The 14,394-nt window shown below is 44.6% G+C and overlaps 1 protein-coding gene across 3 annotated transcripts in view; it reads left to right on the top strand.

Moving 5' to 3' along the window:
• IQGAP3 (IQ motif containing GTPase activating protein 3) overlaps window positions 1-8,896 on the top strand; it is a 42,340-nt gene extending 33,444 nt beyond the window's left edge. For all 3 annotated transcript variants that reach the window (XM_081892205.1, XM_081892206.1, XM_081892207.1), the window contains 10 exons: window positions 48-280; window positions 1,069-1,201; window positions 2,303-2,405; window positions 3,129-3,279; window positions 3,660-3,747; window positions 4,121-4,333; window positions 5,423-5,589; window positions 6,635-6,727; window positions 7,139-7,247; window positions 7,630-8,896. In XM_081892205.1, the coding sequence (XP_081748331.1) occupies window positions 48-280; window positions 1,069-1,201; window positions 2,303-2,405; window positions 3,129-3,279; window positions 3,660-3,747; window positions 4,121-4,333; window positions 5,423-5,589; window positions 6,635-6,727; window positions 7,139-7,247; window positions 7,630-7,743 (1,404 nt within the window). In that variant the 3' untranslated portion in view covers window positions 7,744-8,896. The remainder of the gene's footprint in view (window positions 1-47; window positions 281-1,068; window positions 1,202-2,302; window positions 2,406-3,128; window positions 3,280-3,659; window positions 3,748-4,120; window positions 4,334-5,422; window positions 5,590-6,634; window positions 6,728-7,138; window positions 7,248-7,629) is intronic.
• The last annotated feature ends 5,498 nt before the right edge of the window (window positions 8,897-14,394 follow it).

The raw sequence follows: 14,394 nt of genomic DNA, 5'->3' as shown, positions 1-14,394 counted from the left end.
CTGCTCAGTTGTAAATGTTTAACACAGTCGGCCAACCCCTCTCCTAGGTTGTTGGGAACCTGCTCTACTATCGTTTCATGAACCCGGCTGTGGTGGCCCCTGATGGCTTTGATATTGTTGACGTCTCGGCTGGGGTAGCGCTCCACCCCGACCACAGACGCAACCTGGGCTCCATTGCAAAGGTCTTGCAGCACGCCGCTGCCAACCAACTCTTTGAAGGGGAAAACAGCCACTTGCGGGTAGTGAACCAGTACCTAGAGGAAACACACCTTAAATTCAGGTTGGTTTGAAGAACTGCTGAGTGGAATGAGGCCTGGAAACAATGGGCGCCTCTCTGCTTGGCCCTTGGGGCTCTCACAGGCCTTGTTCCACACCCTCCTTGGGTGCTTTTGCCTGACTAGAATGTGCTCTTGAACTGTGATCCTATCTCTTGCTTGGCTGGAAGGAGGATAGAGAGTTGTAGGGGTGTGGAGTGGGGTCCCATATTCAGCCCCCCAGTGGTCGGCCTGAGAGAGAGTCCTGCCTGAAACCTTGGAGAGCTGCTGCCAGTCAGTTCAGACAATACTCTGCTAGATGGACCCAATGGTCTGACTCAATGTAAGGCAGCTTCCTGCGTTCTTATTAATCAATTTCCTAAAGATATTTGGAAGTTAAAATTGAACATACAAAAGCTTCACTGGCTAGCTTTGTACTAATTTTTTTTCTCTTGGCCTTTATGTTTCCATCTGTAAAATGGGAGTATCAGCCAGTTACATTGCACCTGATCCCTGTGCTGCTCTGCTGCTTGGTTTTTTTGTTTTGTTGGTTGATTGATGAGAAAAAGATTAGATCCTGCAAGTCTGAAGTCTCCCCACCTTTACCTTAAGCCACTAATATGTTACGTCAGACTAGTAAAGAATCAAATGTATGGGCTTTTATGCATGACTGCATTGAATTAAAGGCATCATGGAGAGGGTCAGGCCTCCAGATATCCTAGCCTTGAAGTAAAAGACCCGACTTGAGCATGAGTGTGTGGGGAGGGGGACACCCTTCATGGTTTGATTTGGTTTTTCATTCTGCACCTTCTAGAAGATTCATCAGTGCTGCCTGTTCTGTCCCTGAACCAGAAGAGAGGTTTAATATTGACAAGTATTCAGAGATGGTGGCCATCACAAAGCCAGTGGTCTACATAACAGTTGGGGAGCTAATTAACACACATAAGGTGAGGGGGTGAAATTATACTTACTTACTTACTTACTTACTTACTTACTTACTTAGCCAAACCTTTATTAGGCATTACAAATATAGGCCATCATAAAACATCCATATATATAAATTTTTTAAAGATATATAAATAAACAGCCATGTAAAAATAGGTAATAACAAGGATTTTTATAGGAGTTTCTTCCTGCTAAATAGTGCCATTCACCACTCTATCTATCTGTCTATCTACTTTGGGAACCACTGATCCAAACTATGCACAATGAAGTTATTAACAAATGCTTCACAGAAAACACTAAGCCAAACAGTGGTTCTCAAGCTTGGGTCCCCAGATGTTTTTTGCCTACAACTCCCATGATCCCTAGCTGACAGGACCAGTGGTCAGGGATGATGGGAGTTGTAGGCCAAAAACATCTGGGGACCCAAGCTTGAGAAGGGCTGGAACTTTAGAAGGAACATTCAAACCTGTGGGTTTGAATCGCGGCAACAGTGCTCCTGCCTGGTTCTGATGCTACTGTGCTACCCGACTGAGCCACAATTTTATTGTTCTTGATTTGCCATTCATAAACCATGATCCTGGGTTCAGATGTTACCTTAAACCAAACCATGGTTTAGTGCCCGGTAGCCCAGTAGCAACAGCACTGGGGGAAGAATGATGTGGCTGTGGTCTTCACTCTGGGAGACTTCAGGTTTACTTGTTCACACTAAGCTATCATTTTCTGTGGATATTAGTAATTAACTGTGCCATTGATGCTTTTGTATTTGCTATCATAGCACCCTCTTGTGGCAATGAGTTCAGTTGGCTACCTTATTCTTGATTAATTTTTCTTTCACTTCCCCTGTTCCATTTTTGCTCAAACTCCTGTTCCCTTTTTAAACTGGATTTTTACATCTGTTTTTAAAATAGCATTTTATATTTATATTGGTTGATTGGTGCTTTCAGCATTCTGATGCATTTATTTTATTCTGGTGTCCTTGTATGTTTCTTTGAATGCCTTTTTGGCAGAAAAGCAGCCTAAGATATTTATGCACATAAATAAACAAACAATGCATTTATGGCCTTTTTTCTCTGCCCATCTTTCTGCCTCTGGTATTTTGATAGTTGCTGCTGGAGCACCAGCGTTCCGTGGCTCCTGATCCTCGAGACCCTCTACACGAACTTCTAGAAGACCTTGGAGGCTTGCCCACCATCCAGTCTCTAATGGGTAAAGCACAGCACAAATTTCAACTTGACAAATTTCATTTTCCACTGGGATAGTTGTGCTAGTCTCTCTTGCAGGAAAAGCGACGAGAGTGACTTGTGGGACCTTGAAGACTAACAAATTTATTGTGGCATAAACTTCATGAATCATAGACCACTTCATCAGATGCATGTTGCCAGAATGATAACCCAGTTAACACTCCTAAGAATGTGGGGGTATTGGCAATAGAAGTGCTACTTGCACAGTCTGTGTGATAGGAGGGGGAGAGATCACTGATAAGGACTGGGTAGAGAAGTAACAGAATAAAGTATAGTTCAATCCTCTGCAGGCTTACCCACAACCCTTGCTGAACATTGAGGCCCCTGTCTATTCATTTGTAAAAATATTTCTTTTTCACAGTATTTGTGGCCAATATCAGGTGGATATGCTATTCACTGTCTTTATATGGGAATCCAAGAGAGATTTCTGAAACCTTTGCTGACAAACTGAAGCAGGAATGCCTTGGTAGAAACAATCAAATTTCTTTTGAGTGACACGAGTGGCTTCGAGACACAAAAAGTGGCTCTTTTTTGCACTGGCAGCAAAAAAAGACGAGAAGGAAAGAGTTAGATTATATTGCTATGAATTGTTTTGGAGATGCCGAGGTTTAATCTGCAGCTGAGATAGCTGGTGGTGCTTCTAATTTTTCTTATTTTATATTATTGATGTTTGTTTTATTATCTGCAGGCGACAGTGTGGGAAATGGAGCCAGTGGGACTTCGGAGCAAACTCTGACTCAGCTCGCCAAGACGGAAATTTCACTCATCCTTGGCAACAAATTTGATGTGGCGGAGGCCAATATTGAGGGGGGAAAGGATACAGAAAGCTTGTTGTTGAGGTGGGTGGATGACTGCATCATAACAGGCCTACCCTGGCTTTTGGGATACGAATGCTATCTGAGGACTCAGCAACATGAGGATGTTTTTATATCTTAAAGATGTAGTTTTAGGTGTATCAATTATAGCAAAAGCCTTTTTGAAAAGTATGATGGTGCATAACCATTCTGGGCTCATACAGGACGAATAGTTAGAATTGCAATGAATAATAGCCATGAAGAAAGTGACACGAGTAAACAATGGACACGCCCACATTTAAAGACCTGAAACCTTTCCAATATTAAATAATGTCAGAGACAGGGCAGAGTGCATCACTATCATTTTTGTAACTGGCAGAAAATTACAAGCAAACTGGATCACTATCTTCTTCTATCTTTTAAAGCACTAAGCAGATGCTGGTCGATGTCATCCAGTTCCAACCAGGCGATTCTCTTGTGGAGATACTGCAGACGAAGGCATCAGAGGATCAGGTAAGTCCATTCTGCAACATAGGTGCCTGTGTGTATTGCAGAAAATGGAAGGCACAGCCGAAAGGTTTTTAAGTTGTTAAAAACAAGGTCAATTTCTGGATGGATAAATACTTGCAAGTAAATCCTGAGTGTATGCAGTTGGGGAGAAAAAACTGTTTTTGTACCAGGCTATCTGAATGATCATGAGACCATTTCTCACTCTTAGTAAGTGAAATTCAGCATGTAATGATTGGCCATCGATGCAGCTTTAAAGCTAATAAAACCCATCATGCAGGACATCGGCAAGGCACCACTCTCCCTCCCCACCTACTGTGAAATATTTTCACTTTAGCGTAAGTAGAAAAGCATGAGCCAGTCTTCTCTTTCTCTCCAGGAAGCCCTCCACCACCACCTTATGAAGAGAAGGGCCTTATGCAACACCCAAGCCCCAGACAAGTTGAGATGCAACCACACTCTGGTCAGTAACAGCCACCTCTCAATAGCAGAGAAGCAGCGGATCATCCTCAAGAATCTGCGGCGTCTTGAGAGCCTGGGCATGGTGGACTCTGCCAACCAGTACCAGGACATCATCAATGAGATGGCCAAGGTATGCAGGGCACTGTGCCTGAGAAATCTCAAGGGAAGAACAAGACAATGAGCAGCGAATGGAGAAGATGTACCATGCGTGACAAAGGGCAAAATATTTTTTATTGCTGGGATGGATCTGTAGCTATCTATCTGCCTTCACCTACATGGTACCCTCAAGTTGTTTGGGACTGCAAGTCCCATCAGCCCCTGTTGACAGCCGTATAATGCTGTGGCTGATGGGAGTTGTAGTCCAAACCATCTGGAGGCTGCTCATAAGATCTCTTTCTAGCCAACAAAGCAGGGACAGTCCACTTTGGGGAAGGGCTTTGGCTTGGTGGGCAAACATTTACTTTTCTTGCTGAAAGTCCCAGGTTCAATTTCCGGCAGCATCTTCAAGTGAGACTTGGAAACAGTGTTCGAAATTCCCATTGTTCTAGGCGCGTTTTGCGACAGGGAATTTTATTAGCACTAGCCATTTCTGAGCTCTGGGCACAGTACTGAGCCTAAGATTTCAGATTAAAACTTGTCACTGCTGGAAGAAAAGGAGGACCTTTTTCTGCCTTCCCACTTCCAGCCACTCTCTGAAGACTAGAGGAGGGCCCTTCATAAGAATATTAGGGGGCAGGCAGGGGAAGTATGGCTTTGTTTTTTGCAGTCTTCAGATAGACCATGTGAAAAGTGAACATAAGATTTCAGCTGCAGTTCGTTCATTTTCAGCTTTGCATTCTTGTTTTTTAAAAAGCGCACCTAAGCACTCCATTGCAGCGCCCATAACCTAGGCTTAAGGTGCCATTTAGCTCCTAGATTTCATATCTCAGTTTCTAACACTGCTTGGAAATACTCCCTGCCTGAAACCCTGGAGAGCTGCTGCCAGCCAGTGTAGACAGTACTGAGGTAGAAGGGCCAATGGGCTGACTACATCAAAGGCAGCTATAAAATAACAATAACCCCAGTAAGGATAGCAAAGAAGGTTAAGGAACAGAACTGGGAGGAAAATGAATGCAGCGTAACAAGGAGGAGAGAAATAATTGCTTTGTATGCTTCCAACGGTCTCAGCTTATGCTGGGCCAAATCTCCTTTGCACATACCCTGTCCTTCTCGCCCATAGGACATCCGGAACCAGAGGAAGTACCGACAACAGCGCAAGACGGAGCTGGCCAAGCTGCGCCAGACTCTGCACAGCCTCAGCACCAAGAGGATGTTTTTTGAGGAGCAGGTCGACTACTACAACCAGTACATCCGGACGTGCCTAGACAACCTGGCAGCTAGAAACAAGTAAGCCTGGTATTAATCTCAGGCTTGTAACTGATGCACCTTAGCCAGAAATTGTGTGTGTGTGCAGGCTGTAGCTCAGGGCTTGTTCTCCGCTTGCATCAGGTCCCTGGCAAAATGTAATGTGGCCAAGGGTATCTATGCCCTGGTAACCTTCATGTTGGATTACTGCAATGGGGCTTCCTTAAGGATTTTGCTTTTAGGTAATTGCCACTCTGTCCTTGGCACCTTCATTTTCTATCATCTATTTTTTTAATTCTGTGAAAGTCCCCGAGATCTTCTGATGAAGGGCACAATATAAATTTAATCAATAAAATGAAATGAATAAATCTCACTTCCATCTGAATTCAGTCATGCTACCTACACTCATACATTCTGGCCAGGCCAAAGCACTTGAGGGGAGAGCACAAAGCAGGGCGAGTTTGGCGTGTGGGAGTGGCTGGAGAGAATCCTTAGGGCTGGATAGAGCTGTTTGGAGGGCCAATTGTGGCACTTGGGCCTGAAGTTATTTTTCCCCTCCCCCTGCTGTATACAGTCGTACCTTGGTTCTCTAAATGCATTCTGGGAGTCCGTTCAACCCCCGAAACCATTCGAAAACCAAGGTGTGGCTTCCAAAAATTGTTCAAAAACCAGAACACTCACTTCCATATTTCAATCATTCAGCAGCCGATTTATTCGGGAGCCAAGGCGTTTGAAATCCAAGGTCCGACTGTATATCCTTGCCAAAGAGTTTTCTTCGTATGTTGTTACTACTGCTTTTATTGTATGGTTTTTATAATTTTATAATCCTGTGTATGTGAGAAAGAGTGTGTGTGAGGGTGGGGGGATGGCCTGCATGAACCTCCCCCCAGGGGTTGGCCAAGGGTGCGGGTGACCATCTGGCCTAAAAGGACTAGCCAGCCCTGGGCTACACCAGCAGTTGAGGCATCCTCTGGCTGGGCTTGTGTTCAGTAAAGGGGGCAAGTAGATGGGCAGAGTTGGAAGGGACTATTAGGGTTGTTAAAAAGGCCCTGTCTACAAACACCATGCATATCCCTTTCTTTTACAGGCCCAGCAAGAAACAGGCAACCTTACATTACACAGCAGCCCGCCTCTTTGAGAAAGGTGTTTTGCTGGAGATTGAAGACCTGCCAGCCAGCCAGTAAGTCCAGGCGCCTCCTGCCCTCTCCAGTTCCATCCAATGGAAACTACAGCTCCTCTCTCCACGCTCTCAGGCTTTTGTAACCAGCCTCTCCCCCAGAGTGTTGGTACTTGAACTTGGCTGCCAGCTCGTTTGCGTGGTCTGCTCGTGTGAGCCGTCTAAGGTCGAACCAGCAAGCTTGCAAGAAATCAGAGTTTCTGTTCCATAAGGAAGGGCTTTAGCTCAGTGGCGGAGCATGCATTTGGTGGCTGAGTTCGATTTGTTCACTGCTGAAAGCCAAACCACTAGCCACTATTCCATGCTGTCACTTGGTACCAAGAATTATCCCAGGATCCTGACCTCCAGTTGCCCTCTTTCTCCTCTATGGTTTTAAAATTGCCATCATTTCCTCCCCCCCCCCTCTTTTTCCAGACTCAGGAATGTGATATTTGAAATAATCCCTTGCGGTGAAGCTGGCAAGTTCCAGGTGAAGGCAAAATTTATGGGAGTCGACATGGAGAAGTTTCAGCTCCACTACCAGGTAAGGAGCTGGCAGAGCTGTCCTTTTGCTCAAATTATAACATTGCCAGTGTGCAATTCTAGGTTCATGAGGACAGTTCCATTCTTATGTTTATTTCCAAGGAGCTCAAGGTAGTGTGCTTTATTGCTATTATAATTTATTTATTAATCGCCTTCTAAATCTGAAGGCAATTTAAAACATTTTTAAAGACTGAAATCAGCAAAAAAGCAGACTAAAACACACAACAACCTCTGGGTAGGCTTGTTGAAACAAACAATTTTTTTAGCAGGAGCCAAAGAGTACAATGAAGGCCTTGTATCAATAGGCAGGGAGTTCCATAGGGCAGACACTACCACACTTAAATGCGGCTGACTTTCCTCTCTCCATACCTGCTCTTTCTCAGGACCTCCTCCAGCTCCAGTATGAGGGTGTCGCCATCATGAAAATGTTTGACAAAGCCAGAATCAACGTCAACCTCCTGATCTTCCTCCTCAATAAGAAGTTTTTCAAGAAATAACTGAAGGCCTGAAGGTCAAATGGGCACCAATGTCTTCTAGGCGTAGCTCGGTGGTACCAAAGAGACAGTTCTGCTCACAGTGCTTTTGTGTTGAACCGCAAGCAAGCCCACGATAATCAACTCAAAATTCCTGATTCTCACTGGGGTGGTGGTCAACCTGCATCCGGGCTGGACCACTTCAGAAAGACAGGACTGGATGCTTCTCTGCACAAATTTTTGTTTTCTTTTAAATCCTGGCATGTAGAATGCTTGCATCTCAGGGAGAAGTCTAAGGTAGAACTGTTCTCTCTGGGATCGTTTACAATGAGCCGGGAATTTACTTGTACAGTGGGGTCTTCCATAACAATGTGGGCCCCCATGTAGAGACACTAGATGCAAGTATTTTTAAAGTCACAAAGGCTGGATTTATCAGAGAGGAGAGGGGGATATTTATGCTGGCCCTGTGCCAGCCTTCCTCAACCTGATGCCCTCCAGATGTTTTGGTCTACAGTTTCCATTGGCCCTAGCCAGTGCATGCTGGGATCAATAGTCCAAAACTTCTGGAGTGCACCAGATTGGAGAAAACCATGCTCTGCAATCCTTCATCAGCCAGTCTCTGATGAAGAGTCAACCATACACTCCCCAATTAGTGATGGATGGAAATTTTACACACCAGGAAAATTTCACTCCCATTCTGCTTTGTTTTTCTGTGTCTCTGATTTCTACTGATTCCATATGTGTCTGTGTTACTTCCTTCTTTGATGCAACTACAACAGAAAATAAGTTCCAATAGACTTGACATTAGAGATACCAAAGACCCTCAACAGTTGTTTTTTAAAATTTCAGTGTGCTTTTTTAAAAAAGTTATTTATATCAGTGCATTTTTAAAAATAATGCTTGGAATGCTATTGCAAAAATACTGAAAAATAAGGGCCCCTGCCTGATCTCTGGAAATCCAAGTATTGACCGGCAAATGTTTAATTATGATATCTTGTTTGCATTAATGCTGTCAGCTGCTGGGTTATATCATTATTGCTGCTTTAAGATATATTCCACCATTCAGCAGCATTTAGATTTGGTTTATGTAATTGCTGAACTAGTGGAAGTCTAGTGGGCTTTTAAAAAAATTATATATTCAAGGGATTTGATAATAAATAAATAGAATTGTATTTAACTTGTGGGTCATAATTCACTCTTAATAGAGTTTCAAAGATGAGTGCTTGGGACAGCCTTTGTCAACCTGGTTCCCTCCAGATGCTTCTGACGACAACTCCCATTGACCCCAGCTGGCATGGCCATTTTGGACCACAATTATTTATTAGTAGCATTTACCCCAGAGAGTGAAAAGGTTCCTTCTGAATATGAAGGGTTTAGTCTGCCTCTTGAGTGTTACTTAGTTCAGCCTTCACCAAATGTCTTCATTCCAGGTGCTTTAGACTACAAAGCCCATCAGCAGCTACAGCTGTGCTGGCTGGGGCTGATGGGAATTATAGTCAGTGATGGAGCTAGATCAGTGGTTAATAATAACATTAATAATAATTTATTATTTATACCCCACCCATCTGGCTAGGCTTCCCCAGCCACTCTGGGCGGCTTCCAACAAAATATTAAAATACCGTAATACAACAGTGTAGCAGGAGAGGATGGCAAGTGTGGTGTGAAGATTCAGGGACAACCAAAGAAACGAAGACATTTCAGTGCAATACGGTATAGTATAGTATAAAAAAAATTATTTATTTTTTAATTTGCAGAATATGGATAGATATCTCTTCAAAATGAGAGCAAGAGCATCAAGTGATATTGAGGACAATCCTAGTTATGTTTTCCAGTGTTGGTCTTGTGAATAAAAAAATAGGTGTGGCATGAGCAAGTTTTTATTCTGAAAATGTGGCCCAGAGAAACCACTGAGCTAGATAAATTTAGACCAAAGACTTAACTGCTTCACATAGCCATCTAAAGACAATTAACATTTTTTCCTCCCACCTCTATCCCATGCTTTCCAACTGCTTCTGTATTCCTGTGATGTTAGATGGGGGGGACGGGACCCAAACAAACGCCACTTTCGTTAACTGTGATTGAAATGCAGATTTGCATTTTAAAAACTCACTTAACTTCTCCCCTAATGCTAAATTCACCACTTAGATATGCTAATCGTTCTGGTACATAAATGCCTTAAATAAATAAATGCATTTGCTTTGGGATAAAGTGTCATTTGGTGCAGAAAATGATTGAATCCTTTTAAAGGGAGAGAAACAAGCAGCATCTGTAACCATTTGTGGGCCACCTGACCTGCCTAGCCCATAGCTCAGTGTCAGAGCATCTGCTCTGTGTGCAGAAGGTCCCAGGCTCAATCCCTACTGGTGATGTCCCCTGCTTGAAACCCTGGAGAGCTGCTGCCAGTCAGTGCAGACAATGCTGAGCTAGATGAACCCAGTAGTCTGACTCTGTATAAGTCTGACTCCTGTGTTTCCTATGAGCAATTACACAGTTTTGTTGAAACACATCGATGCCAAAACAGAATATTGGTTCTGTTTCACCTCTAATTTAGAAAAGTGGCCTCTATTACAAATATAGGAGATAGATGGGAAAACACCCGTTCCAAATAAGAGTTGCAGAGAAGGTTGCTCCACTAGGGGGCATCATTATCCAGGGAACCAGAGGCAAAGGGGATCGGTAATCGCTGGCAGGGTTGGCATCCGTTTTCTCCCAGTCGGCAGCTGATGTTGGAGGTCAAAAGGGCACCCTGCTTCAAACGGGAAAGAGGCGAGGATGGTGAGTGATGGATTTTTCAACCCCTATTTTAGAAAAAAGTTTGCATCGCAAGGCAGCTTCAAGGCACAGCCTGTGTCCAGCCTTCCCCCAGCTGAGTGCCTTCTAGATGTTCTGGATGACAGGTCCCATCAGCCCCAGCCAGCACCCCGCTGGGGGGAGGCTGGTTTTGCCTGTAACTTAGCGGTTGTCCATAGTGAATTTCCCAGGTTATGAACAGCCAGGGCTGGCAGCCAGGGCTGGGAACTACTCTCCCCTGAGACCCCAGAGAGCTGCAGGCAGCAAGAGCCAACAAAATTGGGTAAGATGTCTTAATGCAATCTTCATCAACCTGGCACCTTCCAAATGTTTTGGAGCACAGCTCCCATCAGCTCTCTTGGGATACAACAGTGCAAGTACCCAGAACTCTCTGCTGGGCAAAAGGAAGAGTTTGGTGTAACCTAAAGCCTTGCAGATTCCCACACTAGTATATGTTGTTCCCAAACTATTTCAAAACAACATTTGGTGTGTGTGTGTGTGTGTGTGTGTGTGTATGAATAACGTTTTTGTTTGCACATGATAAAAGATGCATTGAAGCTGTGCTGATGGGGCTCACCTGGCGCCTTCATTACATATCTTTAGGCACCTGGTGAAAACGTTCCTCTTCAGCCAGGTGTTGGGCTGATTAATGTTCTGTGGCTGATTAATCTTCTGTGGCCTTTTAAATGAGGGAGGTCATTGGTTTCTTACACTTTTGTTTTATTATGTATTTTGTTATTTCGTTTTGTATTTTTATGTTGTGAACCGTCTTGTGATCTTCAGAAGAAGGGCGGTATACGAATGTAAATAATAATACTTATTATCCTTAGGAAGCAGTTTCTTCCCCAGCTACAGGGTTGGGGAAACCTGATGCCCTCGTTGGACTCCAGCTCCCATAAGCCTCAGCCAGAATGGCCAACAGCCAGGAATTATGGGAGCTGTAGTCCAGCAACATCAGGGCTCCCTTCCTAGTCTGAGGAGAGACAGTGCTGAATCTTCTGCTGCTGGCATTTTGTGCTGTTTTTTGCCACACTCATGTTCTCCAGATGTTCTTGGACTCCAGTTTCCTGCTAGCATGGCAAGTGGTCAGGAGTTATGGGAGCAGCAGTCCAGCAACGGCTGGAGGACACCAGGTTCTCCATCCCTGAAACAAAGGTGTTGCCCACCTGTGGATTTTGCAAGATGGCAGATTGGATGTGCCTCCTGCACTAAGCTCTGCTTTATCCCTACCATGTACCCTGTCACGCTCCTTCCTACATGCCGTGGTTGTTTTCCATGGCTCCTGCTGCGATCCACTTCTTACCTTCCTGACCACTGTCCACTCCCCAGTTTGCACTTTTGGAAACGTCTGAAATTAGTGGTGTGGTCCCATGTTTAGAAACCACCAATTGGATCGTATTGCTAACTCAGCTTCCTGCCCTCCTGAGGTGGCCCTTTCGCCACCCTCCCAGTCATCCCATACAGAGATATCTCACCAAACAAGAGAGACATACACTTCCCCAGTTGCCACGCAACCCCTTAGCAACCGTGTTCCTCTTCCATGGTTGCCCTGCCTGACTCCCTCCCCCCCATCTTGTCTCATTATTTATCATAATTGTCTGTGTGAGCATAAAGTATGTTAAGTGAACTGACAGATTGGGGATGGAATGGAATCAGAAATATAGGATATGCGGGGGGGGGAGTATGGGGTTGGGGAGGAGAGAGACAACCCACATGGCCAGGTGAATGAACAGGTGTTTTGAAACGAGTTTGTGTGAGCTTATTGTTTCAATACATCCATATTTTCAAGTGAAATAGTGCAGTTTTATTTAAAATAAATAATGAAAAATGTGTTCCACTAATATTGTGTTATTTGGGGATCCCTTGAAATGCTGTCAAAAGTTCAAGGTGTGCCAGAGGGTGGATGTTTCTTCGTGGCTAAGGCCACCAATAAAGTGCCATGATGCTATTTTAAACAGTCATGGCTCCCCCCCAAAAAAAATTGGGGAGCAGTAATTTGTTAAGGGTACTGAGAGGCCCCTATTCCCCTCACAGAACTACAATTCCCAGAGTGGCTTAACAGTCCAATCCCTCTTCATGGGGAACTTCATAGGAATTGTAGCTCAACAACAACTATCCTCACTTGCAATTCTCAGTGACTGGCATTCAAAGTCTGTTTTGGAGCCTTGAACCTGTTTTGGTTTACGGTTTTGTTTGGGAAAGAGCCATAGCTCAGTGGTGAACGTTCCACATTCAATCCCTGACATCTCCGGGAAGGGTTGAGAGAAACTTCTACCTTAAATCCTAGAGAGCCATACAATACAGAGCTAGATGGTTTGACTTGGTATATGGCAACTCCCTGCGTTCCTATAGTGCTGGTTTTTGTGCTTTTATTATTTCATGGATAATATGGAAAGTTTACTATTGTAATTATGTTCTGTCATTGGTAAAAAAATGTATATATTTTTAATGTAATCTGCTTTGAGGGTCACTTCTAATGAAAAACGGTATATAAACATATTTAATTACAACAACAATGATAATTCTGCTTCCGACCATGGAGGCAAAGCATAGCCATCATGGCTCCGTAAACACTGATAGCCCTGTCCTCCATGAATTTGTCCAATACTCTTTTAAAGCCATCCATGTTGGCGGCTACCACTGCCTCCTGTGGAAAGGAGTTCCATCTATGCACTGGGTGAAGAAGTCCTTCCTTTTATCTGTCCTGAGTCTTCCAACACTCTGCTTCCTTGGATGTCCAAGGGGTGGAATCTTTTGCCTATCCACTTTCCCCACATCATTTTTGGTTGTATCTGAACAAGGTAGGCCTGTCTAGCCTCCCACAGTGGCCAACTGGATGCAGGTGGGAAATCCACTGAAGGCAATGCATAGCCAACCTGGCAAGTAGCCATTGGTAGCCTTCTCCTTCTCTGTGAATTTCTCTAACCCTCTTTTAAGGCCATCCAAGTTGGTGGCCATCGTCACATCCAATGGGGATGTTTTCTTTGTGATGCTGTTTCCTCATCATGGTGGTGATTGTGGTGGCGGCGGCCTCCTTTTGGGAAGCGGGTTCGCATGAAAGCAGGGAATCGAATGTTTTGCCAACTGTCTGCACTGTGTTGTTGCTGTTGCGTTTGTGTGTTTTCTCCTGTTGCTATGGAAATTCTAAGGGAGACAAGCCAGGAGATCAGGCGGGTGGGCAGGCAGGCAGGGGGGAGGGGAGGTAATGGGTGGAAAGGGAGCTGATGATTAAAATAGATGTTTTGAATTAAGGATATGTAACTGTGCTTTAAACCAAGGCTAGACAACGCAGTGCCCTCCAGATGTCATTGGACTCCAACTCCCATCAGCCCCAGCCAGCATGTTAAATGGTCAGGGATGAAGGTAGCTGGAGTCCAGCAATAATAGCCAAAGGGGCCACAGGTTAGCCACCCCTGCTTTTAAATCCATATGCACATGTGTGAGAGAAAGTTTCTCATGAGAGATGGTGGGTGGGGTGTCAGACAGGACTACCTAACATCAAATCCCCCGTCCATCCATGAAGGGGATGGGCCATTCAGCCTAGCCTCCCTTACATGCTTGTTGTGAGACAAAAGGAGGACACCACTGCTGTCTTGCTGTGCTCCTTGGAAGACATGAGGGGGAAAACATTATGTGTCACTAAGGGGACCTAAATAGAGAAATAAATAGGACGGCAATGTGGAGGCCTTTATTAAATAGATTCACCCCCTTATAGCAAGGGGCCTCCCTTTGTAAGAAATACACCAGGGATGAGGAACCTCATGCCCGGGGGAGTGGTAAATGTGGCCCTTCAGGCTTCTCAATCTGGCCCCCAGAATTCTCCATGGGTAGCTCCTCCTCCTCCATCACAGCCCCTCTGCACAGGCCGTATCCCATGCCAACTCT

Source organism: Podarcis melisellensis (assembly GCF_964234715.1).
Source record: "Podarcis melisellensis genome assembly, chromosome: 16".
Lineage (NCBI taxonomy): Eukaryota > Metazoa > Chordata > Lepidosauria > Squamata > Lacertidae > Podarcis > Podarcis melisellensis.
The sequence above is the reverse complement of the archived record's forward strand: the minus strand, read 5'-3'. Positions and strand labels throughout refer to the sequence as shown.